The sequence below is a fragment of the Hippopotamus amphibius genome, chromosome 11 (assembly GCF_030028045.1).
Source record: "Hippopotamus amphibius kiboko isolate mHipAmp2 chromosome 11, mHipAmp2.hap2, whole genome shotgun sequence".
In the NCBI taxonomy this organism is placed as follows: Eukaryota; Metazoa; Chordata; class Mammalia; order Artiodactyla; family Hippopotamidae; genus Hippopotamus; species Hippopotamus amphibius.
In genome coordinates, this window is record NC_080196.1 from 89,979,241 (window position 1) to 89,996,050 (window position 16,810).

Genomic DNA, 16,810 nt, shown 5'->3' on the forward strand with positions numbered 1-16,810 from the left:
CCTGCCAGCCTTGGGTCTCGGTCAGGCTGGGGCAGGAAGGAGGGAGGGCCACTGCATCTGGGGCCCAGGCCAGCCTGCTGGGGGGCTCCAGGCGCCAGGGTTTCACTGAGGCAGATAGCATGGGGCCTGGCATTTGAGGCCAAGAGACCCCCCCCCCCCTTTCCTGACCTGTTCAGCACCCAGGGGAGAGGGCAGGTCCCAGGTGCCCGCCCGCCTGGAGTGATGCACTCAGCCCCTCCTTATGGGTCAGCTGCCTCCAAGAGCCATGCGGAGAGGGGAGCCCACACACTTATGCCCACGCAGCCTGCAGTGCTGGTGACGTCATATTGCCCCTTCCTCCCGCAGCAGCCACATAGCTGCAGGGAACCCCAGGCAGGGCTGCGTGTGATGCCTGGGGCTGGGCAGGTTCACAAGGCAACCCTCCTCTGCGGAAGCCCCATCCCTCCTCCCCCAGCACATTTTTTCTGGCCTGCCTCGAGGGGCCGGCAGGAGACGGGAAGTCTGAAGCCAGCATCTTGCCTGGCTCTGGGTCTCAGTGTCCTCATGTGGTCCTGGGGCGTGGTCAGTCTCCCCACCGGACAGCGGGGCTCACGGCTCCTCCTGTTCTGCTCCCACAGCCTTTCGGGCGCCTTGGGCTTGTGAAGGTTGCGTGCAGGTCCGGGACTGGAGAGAGCCTAGGAAACATTCGAGTGCGCACGAGGGGCTGGAAGAGAAGAGAGAGCACTGCTCAGACGTAGGGGACTCGAAGGGGCTGTGCAGGAGGCGCCTGGGCTGCAGCATTCCCGCCTCACCCTCCAGCCCCGCCTTTCTCTAGCCGGGTGACCGCAGGCCCGTCCTTCCACCCTTCTGGGGGCTTCCTCGCCCATAAAATAAGGGGGTTAGAAGAAGTGATTTCATAGGTCCCTTTCAGCTCTTTGTTATTCTAAAACAGACACTCAGGGCATACAGACAGTGCCTGTTAATTGCCCATTGCTGTTGGTGGGTTGACCCGTGAAGACCAGACGCTCCCTGCCTGGGGAGGGGTCTGTCGTCCTGGCCACCCCTGCCCATCCTCCTGGTTGGGTGTCTGCAGTCAGTGGCCACCTGGTGGGCAGAGCAGCCTGCAGGGGGCGCCAGTGCACAAGGCCGGCCTCACCTGCCTGCAGGCCCCCCGCCCCCCAGTCCAACCCAGCATCTTGGCCTCCTGTGCGTTGTCCCACAGAGAAGGTATAAGCCACATGATGGTGACTCTGTCACAAAGCCACTCTCCAGTGTTGCATTTCCAGCCCCTGTGGGCCCCCATGGCTGAGACCAGAAACCTTGAGTGTGGGGTTCCCTCCAGACCTCCAGGACAGGCCAGCACAGTGTCTGAGGGTTACTGTCAGGTGTCTGATGGAAATCACTGTTTCCTCCTCCCTTTCAGTGGGGCAGTCACTCTGCACGCATTTATTGTGCACCGGCTGTGTGCAGACACCGTGCGCCCTGAGTAGCCATTTGACTTCTGCGAGGTGGGCGTCACTAATCCATTCTACACATGGGTAAGGAAAGTGCCAGGAAGCTTAGGAAACACAGCTGACATCACACAGCCAGTCAGTGACAGAAGCGGAGCTGTACCCCAGTCCCCTGGTGCCTTGTGCTCTCCTCAGGATGTGCTGCTGCCTGAGGGCCTCTGTTGTCTGGAAGGTTATTTGTGTTGGGGCGGGGGAGGGGGGCAGGTAGAAGGTAGGTGGCAGGTGGTGGGGAGATGAGATAAGAAGATGCCTTTTAGATGACTTGATCAGAGTCTCCTCCCCTCAGACTGAACAGTGGCCAGGTAATCTCCCCATTGTCATCTGATGGTGGGAAGAATCTGGAGACAATTTCCAGACCAGAGCTCAGTGGGCACTTGGGGTCTGCTGCTCCCTGCCTGTGGCAGTGGGGCGAGGGGCCAGGGGTATCCCTCTCCACCAGGCTGTCCTCAGCCGGCCTTGGCTCCTCTCCTCTGTGGCCGTTCCACCCCCTGGTTTCCAGCCCATCACCCTCATGATTCATGGGAAAAGGCAGAGAGACCTCAATTCGGCTTGATTTGCTCCACTTGGCAGCCGCAAGGGCTGGAGGCTGCAGCTCTGGGTCACACTGGGTCCTGGTGAGTGGGCGCTGCTGATGCCCTGGGCACGTGGGCATCTGTGAGTGCCCCACTGTTCACAGTCCTGCAGTCAGGGGCAGCTTGAATCTCCTATGACAGTCCCTGGCCACCGGAGCCCAGAGGAAGCAGATCGCTGTCTCAGATGCGGCTTCGCGCCTCTGTCACCTCTCTAGACCAGAGGAAGGGGTGGCGACACTTGTAACTGGTCCCTTCCTCAGTAACCACCAAGCCCGAGAGGGCAGGACATCAGGCCTGCAAAGTAAAAAGGAAGACAAGAGAGAGCGTACGCCTACATGCTGTCTTGTTTCTAAAGCCCTAAATTATTAACAAGTGAGGACCCTGGGGTGGGAGCCGAGGCAGCCGGGTTGCTCAATCCCGAAGGAGCCCTTCTAAGGTTTCCCCGGCACCCAGCCCAGAGTGTCACCCCGGAGGAGGAGCCGTGCCGTGAAAAGCCTTCTTCGCTGCGGCTGCCATGCCTGGTCTTTTATTTTTTTAAACTCCCCCCTCATACAACTTGATTTATGATGACCCCTATGCATTTCAGCAGCTGTGGCTTCATTTCAGAATCGGGTTAAGTAGCCCAGGGTTCAACACGGAAAAGGTCCGAAGGGGGCGCTGCAGGAAGGCGAGCGACACAATGCAGCGTGTTCCCACAGGTGCCTCTGCAACCTGGGGTTCTTGTGCATCCTCTCCCTGAGAACGTGGTGCGGCCACGTAGACACCGTGGCTCCTCCATCCGGTAAAAGGGAAGTTCCAAAATATGGTAGGTTGGCACATTGCACTAGCTCTCCCTTCAGCCCCGATCGAAGAGGCAGCCTTCTTGAGAGCCACGCAGGGGCTACAGGCATCTATAGAGCCCCCTGTGTACCTAGGGGGCAAGGTACCAAGGTGGGGCTTGAGAGCCCCTTCTGCCTCCTTCCCTCTGTCCCCGCCCCCTCCCCCACCCCACCATCATCCTGCCCGTTCTAGCTGGCACCGCGTTCATGTACTCAGACCAGACAATCGATGTGTGTGAAGACCTTCACCCCTGCCTTCCAGGAGCTTCTGGCTTTGCAAGCCCCCTCCTTGTCGTCAGGCTCCCAAATGACCCCAAAGGGCTTGCTTGCAACGATTTGTTCTCTGGACTTTGTGTTTTCCCCGTCTGCTCTGCCCTCCCAGCGCCTCCTGGCTCTGGCCCCAGCGCCAGCCCCTGTCTGTCCCTGCAAACACAAGTCAGCTGTGTGTGCAGACAAAGCCATGCGTCGCAGTGGGGGCCGGGCCCGCAGAAGGGACATTTCCAGGGAACTCTGGGGGCGGCGGCTGGGAGGGCAGAGGCGACTGTCTGATAGCAGGGACTCGGCGTCACCGTCTAGGGGACTTGGCTGGGCCCCAGGGGCCAGTGGCTGTGGGTGGTGACTGGGAGAGGCAGCCAGCCTGGAAGAAATCTGCTGTGTGAGACGTGTAGGAAACGGGCTGGAGAGGAGAGATAACAGCCGGTTCTCTGTGTGTCTGTATGCGTCTGCGTCTGCAGACGAGGGTGGCTGGAGCCTGGCGGTCTGAGGCCGTATCTAGTGAGATTTTTGTCCTGGGTTGTGAAAGTGACCTATGGAGCCAGCAGCAGGGTTCAGGGCCTGGGAGAGAAGACATGTGGCCCTGCCCTCCCCGCCCCCTTGTCTTGTGTTCCTGTCAACGTTCCTCTGTCCCCTCTTGCCAAAGAGCAGGAGCGGGGAGGGGTGCGGCAAGAGGGAACATTCTTTGGGCCTTGCAAATGGTTAAGGCCTGGGTTTCAGTCTCGATTGTATCAGTCATTTGACATATGAACTTGGATACATCCCCTAATATTTCTGGCTCTCAGTCTTGTTGGCTGTAAAATGGGGATTATTTATATCTGCCTGGCACGTTGCTTGGGGTGGTCAGAGAGCTCTTATTAAATAAGGACTTGAAAATAGTTTGTAAACTGTAACGTGCCACATAAACACAAGGAATTGGGATGATTAGACTGGTCTGTGAAACACTAGGGCTGCTGAAGAAGGGCCCGGGCTAGAGGAACCTGGCGGGAGCGGCAGGGAGGAGGAGGGTTATGGGGGAGTTTGGGAACCGTGGCAGGTCACAGCCCCGCCCAGAGTGGGCCCTGCAGGGACCGGACCCCAGGGCGGGAAGGGAGGCGGCAGAGGCTCTCTGTGGGTGCGGGTGTTGGTCACAGGTTTGCCAAGTAGAAGGTGGCCTGGGTTGGGCACGCACTTCTCCCAGGAGACAGGAGAGTGGTGTGACGCCCTCACCCATCAGGGCCTCAGGGCACTTGCCTGGCCTGGAGGACAAAGTCCAACAAATCGTAGAGGGGCCAGGGGCACCTTTGCATTTCTTTCCTAACCTCCCCTGCCCAAGGGAGCCAGGTCACTCTGTCCCCTCACCCCCTCCCCATCCTGACCTGGAAATCAGCCGTCTCTGGTGTGGAAAGTGCAAGAAGGAGCTGGCAGGGCTGACAGGGCCGCTAGGCTGAGAGAAGCTGAGCTATTTAAAGCGTGCAGCGAGCACCCGGGGGGCATGGACGCCACCCACCCCCAAGGCCCTCTCAGCATTCAGCCTTCCCTTTCCTGGCTGGATCCCAGGCCCTCGGGGCACCCAGAGGGCCACAGGTCGGATGCCAGGGGCTCTGGGAAGCTGCAGGCGGCAGCTCCTGGGGCTGGCATGGGAGGGCAGCTCCCCCTCACCTCCGGCTTGGGTTCCCTCCTGGGGCCTCCAGGCCGAGTTGGCTGGGCCACACAGACTCCTTGGCTCCCTGTGCCTTATAAACGGGGCTGGGGACGCGTGGGGAGCTTAGAGGAGGAATGCCCGGCGCCTGTGGCCCAGGGCAGCTGCTGCCTCCCCCCACACACGTACACCATGGGCCACCACGCTACCCAATTTGGGGAACCAGGCCCAGCTGGGGCAGGATTGGGACGTGGGGAGCGTTGCTGGGTACACCCTCTCCTCTGCCCAGGCCCGCCTTCCCAGCACACCCCAGATTACAAAGAGTTTTCTCCTTTCTCCCCAGTTGACACTCACCTGTCCTGTGTCCTAACCCACCCGTTAGTTGATGCGCTCACCGTGCTGGCCCTCCTTTCCCAGGTCTGAAAGGCCACTCAGTGCCTTGGCCCAAAACAGGGACTGGAAGGAGGCCTGTTAGATACGCGTACTGTGCAGGCCCCAGCACGCAGACCAGCTGGGAGAACCTTAGCTGAGCGGTTCCTGGGGGGCCAGGCCTCAAACAGAAGCTGGTCTACACCTCAAGCTGCACCAGCGTGCTTTACGTATGGCGTGATTTGAATAGCTTCCGGCTGCCCTGTCCGGGAAGGACTGGCCATTATTCTGAGACTGCATCCTTCCTGCTATCTTGGCATTAACTTGTCCTTTCTTTTATGAAATGATGGATGAAAACTTTTGAAAAAAAAACATCCTTAGCAAAATAAAATGTTGGCAACCCTCAAATTTCACAGGTCCAAGAAATCCTGGAGCCCAGACCCAGGGCCCTGGTTGGTATCCAAAACAGCACGGTTCACCTGGGCACCTGGCTGTCCCGGGACCTGGGAAGCCCAGGCAGGCCTGCAAAGCCTGCTGGGTGGGAGAAATTGACAGGTGAGTGGGCTCTAGCGCGGGAGTGGGGCCGGGGCGCTCTCGAACCTGGGGCCGCAGGACAGCTTCAGCCCGACACCAACAGGTGGCCTTACAGCTTGGATGTCCAGCACAGCCCAGCCCTCCTGCTGTGTTCTCTTGGCTGGAGACGCTTCCTCCCACTTGATGGGAATTCAGTGTCCCAGCTGCCCGCCCCCCCACAGGCTGCCTTCAGCCGAGCGCCACACGTTGACCCCTGCCCCCTTGAACGTTGACCTGAGTCACCAGGTCAGCACACACTCCCAGCGGCCCGACCCTCGCTTGCTCCCATGCACGGGCTCTCTCGCTCTCTCTCTCTCTCTCATGCACCCTCTGTGTGTCGTACATTGCTCCACGTGTGGACTGACGGGTGGCCTTTTCCACACAGAGAGTTGTGCATTTATGAGCTGAGCACCCGCTGCGTGCCAGGCAGCGTGCTAGTGGAGAGATGGGAGAGACCCTCTGCCGCCATTGGGTTCCTCATAATCTGACAGGTGACCCAGGAACTGCCCACCTGTGCACTGAGTGCTGGACCAGAGGCCCGCGCAGACCGCCTGCGCGTCTGGAGGAGGAAGAACGCACGAGGGCACACTGGAGGCTGGCGCTCAGAGAAGGGGACCCTCAGTGGCTGGGTGGGGGCTTCCAGATGAACAGGTGTGTGCAGAGGGCATTTGTCTAGGTACACAGTTGAGCACAAGTAAAGTAAAAAGCAGGAGAGAATCGTGCGCAGGGAAAAGGAGGTGGCGTTACTGGAGAGAAGTGTGCATTGGGGGCGAGGGGGTGTGGAAGGTAAGAAGCAAGAAAGAGGGACTTGGCATGTTTCGTGAGCAGGAGTCTGCAGGGACCGCTTTGTTTAACATGCATCAGCCCGGAGAGCACAGGGTGCTTGGGCAGAGCAAGCATGCGTGCCTGAGTGCGTGCGTGCGTGTGTGTGTACAAACTCTCGCATACGTGCTCAGGGAAAGCCACACTATCATCCTCGCTCTCAGAAGTGCTCACCTCCAATATCTCCCATCCTTCCTGATCACCAAACCCCAAAGAGACCAGCCCTCGGCCATTCACTGCACGTGTGAGCATGGGATTTCCCACACTGGATCGCTTTGCCTTTGGTTCCCTGCTTCTGGCAAAACCAGACCCTGGGGTGGATTTCTTTTTTCTTTCCTTCACTTCTTCCTTCTTTGCTGCCTCCTTCCTCCCTTCTTCCTTCCCTCCCCTTCCTCCCTCTCTCCTTTTCCTCCCTCCCTCCCTCTCTTATGAAAAGAACCTCACAGGAAGGCAGAAGGAGCTTATAGATTATTGACATTTCTCATTCTTGTAGGGCTCCAAACCTCAACTCAGCTATGGCTGCTTAAAGTAACTACAAAATTAGGAAAATAATTTGTTTTTTTGGGGGGATGCCCTTTCATGAAGTGGTCTAGGTGGTCTTGAAGCATCCTGAAGCCCCTCCACTGCTGTCCACACTCCCGGGGTTCTCCTGGTACCTCCAGGCTGGGGGAGGAATTCCGGGCCCCCCCACCCCGCCCCAGCACACATCCACCACCTGCAGAAACCATCCCCCTGCAGGTAGTTCACGTTCCTCTGAAATGGGCAAGGAGTCTGGCCCAATCTTCGGGTCATCAAGGAGAGTAAAAGACTTTGAAAAGTGAGCATTCCCAGAGACCAAACCCAGAGGGAGGGACGGGGGGATTCTGAAGAGACTGCCTGGGACTCAGAACCAGGCTGTGGTTCCCTGGCTTTGCCATGAACTAGCTGTGACTCCAGTGTCAGCAACAGCGGCAGCTGCCCTTTACCGAGTTTCTACCGTGTACCTCAGCCGCACCCGGGAGCTCTGGATATGCCAGGGCCCGGGCCGCACCCCAGACCAATTGAATCACCATCTCTTGCGGGCGGGTGCCAGCATGGTTCAGATTTCCCCAGGTGAGTCCAGCGTGCAGTCAAGGTTGAGAACCATAGCCCCGGTCATCGCACCTAGGAGTTAGGGGTTAAGATCGTTCTCGCAGCACCCCTGCCAGGTTTTATGAATGAAGAAGCTGAGGCTCGCAGAGTTTGAATAGCTTATCCACGATCATTGAGGTGCTCCATTGTTTTAAAGCCTATTACTCTTCTTCCTTTGCAGGACTGGATATACCTGTGCAGACACCATACAGCACAAGGGGGGAGGGGAGGGAATGAGATGGCAAGCGAGCAAGGGGATGTAGGCCGGAGAGAAGGGGAGTTTCTGGTGTTTGGGAGGGGGCTGCAATTCTCAGGTCTCTCCCCAGCCCCCCTCCCAGGGCAGAACTGACCCCCGATATTGGGGACTGGAGGGTCATCTGACTCTGCTTGAACCTAGGCATCAGTGAGCAGATACTTACAGGGCTTCCCGGGCCCAGCAGTGAGCATCGTAAGAGCCTGGATGGACTCACGAGCTATGTTCCTGCTTCAGTTCAGATCCCAGCTCCGGCGCTCACAGGCCAGGCGACTTGGGACAAGGGATCTGATCATTCTGTCTCTGTTTCCTTATCTACATGATGCAGATGCTGGTAGAGTTGTTATGAGAATTAAACAAGACACTGCATGTAAGGATTTAAAGTAGTGCCTGGCACATAGTAAACACTCAATAAATCCCAGATGTGCTAAGGGTTACTGCTGTCATCATGCAATTCTCCAGTGCTGAGCAGAGGGACATGGGCCTGAATCAGTGGAAGGTACCATCCTGTCCGTGTTTCTCCTTTGACCTTACCTACTCTTCTTCTTTTTTTTTTTTTGTTTTGTTTTGTTTTGGCTGCATTAGGTCTTCATTGATGCACACGGGCTTTCTCTAGTTGTGGCGAGCAGGGGCTACTCTTTCATTGTGGTGCACGGGCTCCTCATTGTGGTGGCTTCTCTTGTCGCAGAGCATGGGCTCTAGGCATGCAGGCTTCAGTAGTTGTGGCACACGGGCTCAATAGTTGTGGCTCTCAGGCTTTAGAGCATAGGCTCAGTAGATGTGGCACACAGGCTTAGTTGCTCCGTGGCATGTGGGATCTTCCCAGCCCAGGGATCAAACCCACGTCCCCTACATTGGCAGGCAGATTCTTAACCACTGTACCACCTAGGAAGTCCCTGACCTTACCTACTCTTAACTAGAAGATCAGAATTCCTGGGGCAGAGAGTCCAACCCTGGAACTCTGAAGGGAGAGGAAGGACCTAGCCTGGCTGTCTTCCCTCCTCGGCCTCGCCCCAGCCCAGCCCAAGGGGCCTTCCCTTCCTCCTCTCTCCACCATGATCATTGCCACCTCCACCCCACAGCTGCTGATGCTATAATAGCCTTCTTGGGGGGCAGGGGTAGACTGAGTGACCTGGAGTCCCTTTCCTCTCTGCGCTGCAGTAAATCTCCCTTCTCTCACCCTGTCAGTCTGTGTCCTGCTGGGGACCACAGCCCATCCATATGGTTCAGCCTGGGAGGGGCCCTAGGGAGGGGACTTTGTTTGGGGGCCTCTAGACCATTGAGGCAGAGGCGGGGCTGGGGTCAGGATAACAGCAGGGCTTTTCACTGGCTCTCTGGCAGCAGCTGTGAGGGGCACCCGTGGGAGACAGATGCCTGAGACCCACCCCAGTCCTCACTGTTTGTGAAGGATGTGCAGAGGCGAGGGGCCCAGCCAGCATAGACGGCGGCCACATTGGTTCCCATCTTAAGTATCAAAAGGAAGGAAGAGAGGGAGGGAAGGGGCCCATATCTCTCAGAAAAGCCAAATTGTGAGGCTTTTCCCAAGTAATTACCTATCTGTAGGGTGGTTTTACCCTTGGGGCTGTGCAGCCTAGCTCCAGCCCTTGGCTGTCTCCACTCAGGGGGCCTTAAGCACAGCTGCCCCCAAACCAGGTGTGGCAACAAGGGACCACAATAAGCCCCAGTTCTCATCTCCTCTCCTGGTTGAGTTCTCTCCCTCCTGGGAAGGAAGAGGGGCAGGGTGCATGTGTCTGGGTGTGTGAGCATGCACGTGCCTGTGTATGTGTTCATGCTTGTGTGTGTGTCTGTGTTGCCACGTCATGCATTCCATCTCCCAGGCAGCATACGTCTGGCTGCACGCTGTCTGGCTGTCTGCTTTTCTTCCAGAGGACGGTTTGCAGTTTAGATGAAGGACTCCCGCTATACGTGGTATTTCCTCTTCCCCCACCCTGACTCCCTCCACTGTGTCCCACTCCCTGTGCACTTCCTTGTGCCCTGGAGGGGATTGGCAAAGCAGAAAGGCTGGGGAAGCTGAGGGCTGGGAAGTCCGGCCGCTCTCCCTGTGCATTTGGGTATCTGTCTTGATCACCTCTCCTGAAGGGGAGGATCTCAGCAGGAGGTGAGGGTGGAGCCAGATACTTCTGCCCGTGAGGTGCTGCTCTAGGAAAGCCGCTCTTTTGACCTTGAACTGGGAGCTCCCCCTTTGCAAAATCTCCAAGTGATAACTCCCGCAGGGGACAACTGCATGGCTGACCCTCTGACCTTTAGGTTGGGGAAGGAGAAACCTGAGTTTTTAATTTTTATCTTTCTAGAAGGAAAGTCAGAAAGTTGTGGGACCTGCTTAGGGACCGGGGCACCCTAGTGTTGGGGACAGAGCCTCACTCTGAGGATCTCATGTATAAAGCACATTTCTGCCCCCTGAGGAGGGACAGACACCAAAGCTTCAGCCAGGACTCAGGATGCTGAGTTCTAGGTCCTGCTCTGCCCCATACTCTTAAGAGGTTGCTGAGTGAGCTGTCACTCCTCCCTGGCCTCAGTGTCCTTGCCTGTAAATCAAGGTCAGCGCCAGTAGTGAGTCCTGGGACCATGTTCCTCCCATTTTCCTGAGCATCTCAGGACCACACCTGGAGCACTTTTGCCCTGCCAGCCTGCACACCTGCCGTTTGGTGGCCACATTGCCAGGAAGAATTCATGGAGCTGAAGCAGGTCAGGGGAGCAGTGGGCAGCCAGAAAGCACAGCAATAGCCTTGGTAGGTAAGATTCCTGAGTCTGGGAAAGGGAGAGATGTGACTGTAATAGGGAGAGAATGTAGACCTCATCACCATCACCATAAACCCTGGAACAGAGAGACTCAGGGGTCTCCCTTGGAGAGGTCACTATAGGAAAATTAAAAGGAAGCACTTGTTCTATTGCACAGGATGGGGGTGAACTCATCATTTCCCAGGAGCTGCAGGCCCAAAGTGGACATGGCTGCTAGGAAGGCTGAGATAAACGCAGGCATGATGACTTCAGATAAGGATGAAGGAGCCTGGATAGTGATGCCAAAAGAACCCCCTGCCCACCATCTCACAGTAGGCCCCTCAGCCTGGGAGACCCTGGGCAGACTCAGGAGGACATGGGCTGTGCTGAGTGTGGCGGAGGCAGCAGAGAGTGGGTGTATGCATACGGGGGGGGGGGGGTGCTTCTGGGCCGCAGACCCTCATCCTTTCAGCAGAGTCACCTGAACCTTCCCTCCATTACTTCTGCAGGCCCATTCTTAGCAGGGAGTACTGAACCAGAGAGAAGCTCCAGATCATTTTCTTTGGGTTTGGAGATAGATTCATAGGTTTTTATTTTCTTATAAGGTAGTAGGTGATAGCGTGGAGTAGGAAGTCTAGCAGGCCTGGGTTCAAATCCCAACTCTCCTTTACTAGTTGTCTGATCTTGGATGAGTTTCTGAGTCTATTTAAGCCTCAATTCCTTGCTGGTAAAGTGGGGATGATAATAATACTCCATAGGGTTGCTGGGGGGATTAAATGAGGCAATATATGTAAAGGGCTTAGTGTAGCGCTGGCCCTCAGTACCTGCTCATAACACCTGCAGTGATTCATTTGGACTTTGCTTGGGGTGATGCCAAAAACTCAGCCTCTGTGCACCAGTGCCGAATTGAATCTCAGAGACAGAGTTTTGGATGAAATAGAAAAGAATAGCTTTATTGCTTTGCCAGGCAAAGAGGGACACAGCAGGCTAATGCCCTCAAAACTATGTGTTCCAAGCTTGGGGAGAGGGGGAGTGTATTTGGTGAGGAGTTTTACAGCAGTGGTTCAAGGGCAGAGTTGCTGATAAGGATCAGGGTGTGTGCATTCCTTTAATCTGGCCTTGAGTGGTCTCCTGATGAGCTTCTCTGGTTCTTGAGGTTATCAAACTGTGACCTTCTCTCTGGAATGAAGGATGCTTCATCAAGTGGTCAACGTCTTCCATTTGTTGGGGGTTTTAGTTCTGTAGAAGAGCTCAAAGACATTGTTATGTGATTGAGGCAGAACTGGGATCCTGCCCCAAGGCTGCACTACTGTTTCTTGACTGCTCTTCCCTTGTCTCTGCATCTCCTCCCTTCCCTGATTGGCAACAGTCTGAACCTGCCCTTTGGAACTCAGGGAAGGTCATGGAACCTGAAGCCTATTTCCTACAAACAAGAAATGGGGGACACAGAAAGGCTTCCATGCCCAGAAGTCCCATGGGGTCCTGCTTGGTTTCAGGGGTAATAGTGAAAAGAATTTGTGTTTCCATTCAGCTTATCTCATGTACACTAATACCATGGGTCTAGCCCATGTGAAGCACTGTGGAGGTACAATCAAATATAAATCAGGGATATACAATGTTCATGGATTGAAAGACTCAATATTGTTAAAATGTCACTTCTTCCCAAAGTGATCTATAGAGTCAACACAGTCCCAATCAAAATCCCAGCAGACTTTTTAGTAGAAACTGACAAGCTGATTCTAAAATGTATCTGGAACCACCAAGAACCTGAAATACCCAAAGGGGTCTTGGAAAAGATGAACAACATTGGAAGTATAAATTAAGGACTGATTTTTGCTGTCAAGAAGCTTAAAACTCTGTTGGGAAGACCAGATATTATAGTGATAGACCCACTAGGCTGTAGGGCAGTGTTTGAGTGTAGGTGCTAGAGCCTGATCCCTGGGCTTCCAATATCAGCTTTGCCACCACAAGCTCATGACCTTGGCCAGAACACTTTTAACTTCCCTGTAGCCTAGATTTCTCTTCTGTTAAACGAGGGTAATCACAGTGCCTCTGCCATGGGGTCTTACAAGGTTAAATGCAATCTACTGATAAGGTACATTCCACCAACAGAACACCAAGATCAGTCTTGTTGCTTGGGTTGAGTTAGAACTCCTAATCTGGTGGGGAAAATAAGACACATATACACATGGCTGTTTCTGGTGAGGGCCCTGGGACTGGGACACTCAGGAATGCTCCAGGGGATTCACAGGGTGAGAAAGTCTTCATCTGGGTTGGCAGCAGGCTCTGCAATGACAAAGCAGACCAGGTGTAGCTCACATCTGTGAAACTACTTCAGCACCCAGGCTGTCTCCTAGATGTCTGGGAGGGGACGGGAATGGAATGAGGACAGTTCCTGCCCCAAGGGTCTCATGGTCCTGTGGAAGAGGTGAGCCTTGAAGGATGAGCCGCCTTTCCCAAGGTTGAAAGGCTGAAGCTGAGGACCTGAGGCCTGGGAGTCCAACCCCTCCCTTTCCGAGTCCCAGACTGGGGAAGTAGCTTGCCCAGGGTCACTTGGCCAGAGGTTAAATATAGGGGAAGTTTCAAGCCCTTGGGGAGTGTGAACAAAGATCTCATGGCAAGGAATTGTGAAGGTGTTGCTCATGGCCTTAGGAAAAGAAGGCTGCTTCTGGAACCCTGAGTTCAAGGGGGTGTTGTGGGGAAGGGACGACCCACAGGCTTGAATCACCAAGGGGCAGGCTGCCAAGCCCAACAGGACACCCCACAGAGCCCTTTGGCCTGAGCCCAGCTCAGCCACCCCCACCCCACCCCCCGGATACACTCATCCCACCAGGCCTGGAGACATTTCCTGAAAGACTGAGAAAGCACCAGGAGCTAGAGGGGCAGCCTCAGCTGCCAGGGGCTCAGGGCCAGGTCTCGCCCGGAGAGGCAGACATGCAGGGGGAGGACGTGACCGGCAGCTCTCCTTCTCCAGGCCGGGGATTTCAGAGGAATGCAGCCAACTCTGGCTCTGAAGTTCTCACTCCAGACCCCGCCCGGCGGGAGCCCAGGGCGCCTCCAGTCGCCACCCTGGAAGTCAGAGAGGCACATCACAGGCCTTGTCTGTGCAGGGGAACACGTCCTCCTGGTGACTTTGTGGGCTGGCCCACCTCCTGGTGTACCCAGTGTCCCTTCTCTTGCCACAGGGCCTGAGGCTTCCTGATCTCTGTTCCCCTGTGGCTCCACACTTGTCTACCTGCTCACACCATCTGCCCAGGAGACCCTTGGCTGCCGCAACAGACCTCCCAGGAATATCACATCTGTCTCTGAGGTCATGAGCAGACATGGGGGACCAAGGGAAGCATTGTAAAGGGGCTTTACAATGGCTCAAGCCAAGAAAGCAGGTGACACCAGGCTGTCTTTAGGTAACTCTACAGGTTTCTGCCTCGCTGGCCAATCAGCCTGTGAGAGCCACACTCTGGACCAATGAGGAAGCTGAGGCTAGAGAGGGGTGAGGATGTGCTCAAGGCCGTACACCCATAGGCAGAGCCGGGTCTAGGGTCTAGGGTCTAGGTCTGAGCCCAGTGCTCTTTCAAGCTATTTTTGAGATTTTGTTTCATTTACTTCTGTAGGAGGAAGACAAGTTCTGGACAAACTGGCAGGGCCACAGTCAGGGCCACTAGAGACCCAGAGAAAAGAGGAGAATGGCCAGGTCCCAGAGTCAGGCTCCCTGCCCACCCCGCCCCTTTGCTGGGTGGAAGCTGCCCCCTGCCGAGCCCCACCCTGGGGGTCTCCTCTTCTGTAAGGCAAACAGTTGCAGACAGGAATGTGCTTGTGGCTCACCCAGATGGCCCGAGGACAAGCACTTTAATCACAGCATCTCCCCATCCTCCCTGAAGCCCATCACTGAATTCACTGTAGCTTTTATCATTGTGGCTTTGTTCTCCTTGAGCTGCTCTGTTGAGAGTCCTCCCCGAGTCCAGCTGATCCTGTCTGTCGTCCAGCTGATCCTGTCTGTATTCCGTCCATTTTTCCAGATTTCCTGGAATCCTCCCCCTTGGAGCCTGATCTATGCCCTGCCTGGGCACTTGGCTTTTCTTTTTTTTTTTTTAATTTATTATTTATTTATTTATTTATTGGCTGAGTTGGGTCTTCATTGCTGCGCACAGGCTTTCTCTATTTGCCACAAGCAGAGGCTACTCCTCATTGCGGTGTGCGGGCTTCTCAGTGCAGTGACTTCTCTTGTTGCAGAGCACGGGCTCTAGGCGCGCAGGCTTCAGTATTTGCAACACAAGGGCTCAATAGTTGTGGCTCACGGGCTCTAGAGCACAGGCTCCCTAGTTGTGGCGCACAGGCTTAGTTGCTCCACGGCATGTGGAATCTTCCCGGACCAGGGATCGAGCCCATGTCCCCCGCATTGGCAGGTGGATTCTTAACCACTGCCCCACCAAAGAAGTCCCGGCACTTGGCTTTTGCTACCTGGTTTTTGTAGCTTTATTTCGTGGGTCTGCTCCTGTCTGTCTAACAAAAGATTAGGCGACTTCATTCGTAAAACATTCAATGACTACTTACTAAGGGCCTACTGTGTGCCAGGTACTGGGCTGGGCCCTGGGCTCTGATGGGATTCAGCAGTGAACAAAACAGTCTGTACAGCTTGCTCTCATGAAGCTTATATTCTAGTGAGGAGGGGGACCAAGAGCATCCAGGCAATAGATCAGTCAGGAAGTAAATTATGATAAGACTGTGGAGGGAGATGAAGCCAGGCACGTAGGGGCGAGTGGGAAAGAGCTCACCGAGGTGACCTTTGGATGGACCTGAAGGAGTGACCCATGTGGCGCCAGAGGAACATCCTAGACAGAGGGAAACAGCAGTGCAAAGGCCCTGAGGCAGGAGTGTACCTGCCCCATAGGGTCCAGGGGTCAGGGGCAAGGGGGAGGTAGGATTGTGGAAGGACATCAGGTCAGAGCCATGGCAGGGCCCACCTTGTGCGGGATGCACAGGCTGTCATGAGGATGTCGCCTCTACTCTGCGTGGGACGGGGCACCTCAGAGGGTTCTGAGCAGGAAACACAAGATCTGGCTTAGGTTTTAACGGGACCACTCGGGTTGCCAGGTTGATGTGGTCCGAAAGGGTGGGGTAGACCCAGGGAGGCCAGCTCGAAGGCTTTAGGAAGAGGCTCTGTGAAGGGTGGTGGGGAACGGATTAGAGACAGGTCAGAATCTGGATCAAATCTGAAAGAAGAGCTAATAGGATTCGCTGAAGGGTTGGATCGTGGGTGCAAGAGAAAATGGCGTCAGGGATGACCCAAGGTTTGGGACCTGGACAGCTGGGAGAGGGGGTGACTGCTCACTGAGACGGGAATGATCACGTGGGAGCAGCGAGTGTGGGGGGCAGGACCAGGAGCTCACTGGACACAGCATGTCTGGAACGCATGACAGAAAGTGGTCATGGACTTCCCTGGTGGCGCAGTGGTTAAGAATCCGCCTGCCAATGCGGGGGGACACGGGTTCGAGCCCTGGTCCGGGAAGATCCCACATGCCGCAGAGCAACGAAGCCCATGCGCCACAACTGCTGAACCTGAGCTCTAGAGCCCGTGAGCCACAACTATTGACCCCACGCTCTGCAACAAGAAGCCACCACAATGAGAAGCCCGCGCAATGAAGAGTAGCCCCTGCTTGCCACAACTAGAGAAAGCCCACGCTAAGCAATGAAGATCCAGCTCAGCCAATTAATTAATTAATTAAAAAAAAAGAAAGAAAGTGGTCGTGTGGAGTGGGTGGTTGAGTCCTAGGTATGGTGATCTGGATAGAAATAAGCTTCTGAGAGCCATTCAGTGGTATTTAAAGCCATGAGGCTGGATGAAATCTTAAGGGAATGAAGATAAATGGTTTAAAAGGCCTCTCGCATTAGAGCGGAACCTGTGTTTTCAACTATCCAGAGTCATGAATGGGTGGCCAATGACTGGTGGACTAGCTACCCCCATATCATGGCAGACCCACAGGAGAAGGCAGGCTGGGCCCCAGCACCTCTCCCCAGGATCCTCTCCCAGGCTAGCAGGGCCCCTGGGAGGCAATTAATAATGCTTGTAAATGAGGAGGCTTCTGCGACGGAGAAACAGGGAGGGGGAGGCTGCGGCCCCATCCCCTCTAAACCTCTTGACGTTTCATGGGAAAATGGTGTCATTTTAGCAT

General features: G+C 55.4%; 1 protein-coding gene across 12 annotated transcripts in view; it reads left to right on the forward strand.

Annotated features, from left to right (window-relative positions):
- Positions 1-16,810, forward strand: part of CTIF (cap binding complex dependent translation initiation factor) — a 299,520-nt gene that overhangs the window by 221,983 nt on the left and 60,727 nt on the right. Inside the window, exons 11-12 of one of the 12 annotated variants that reach the window (XM_057699048.1) lie at positions 5,560-5,698; positions 6,102-6,367. The exons of the other annotated variants lie outside the window; for them this stretch is intronic. Of the exons in view, the coding sequence (XP_057555031.1) occupies positions 5,560-5,698; positions 6,102-6,124 (162 nt within the window). The 3' untranslated portion in view covers positions 6,125-6,367. Of the gene's footprint in view, positions 1-5,559; positions 5,699-6,101; positions 6,368-16,810 lie in introns of those variants that run through there. 12 annotated transcript variants of the gene reach the window in all.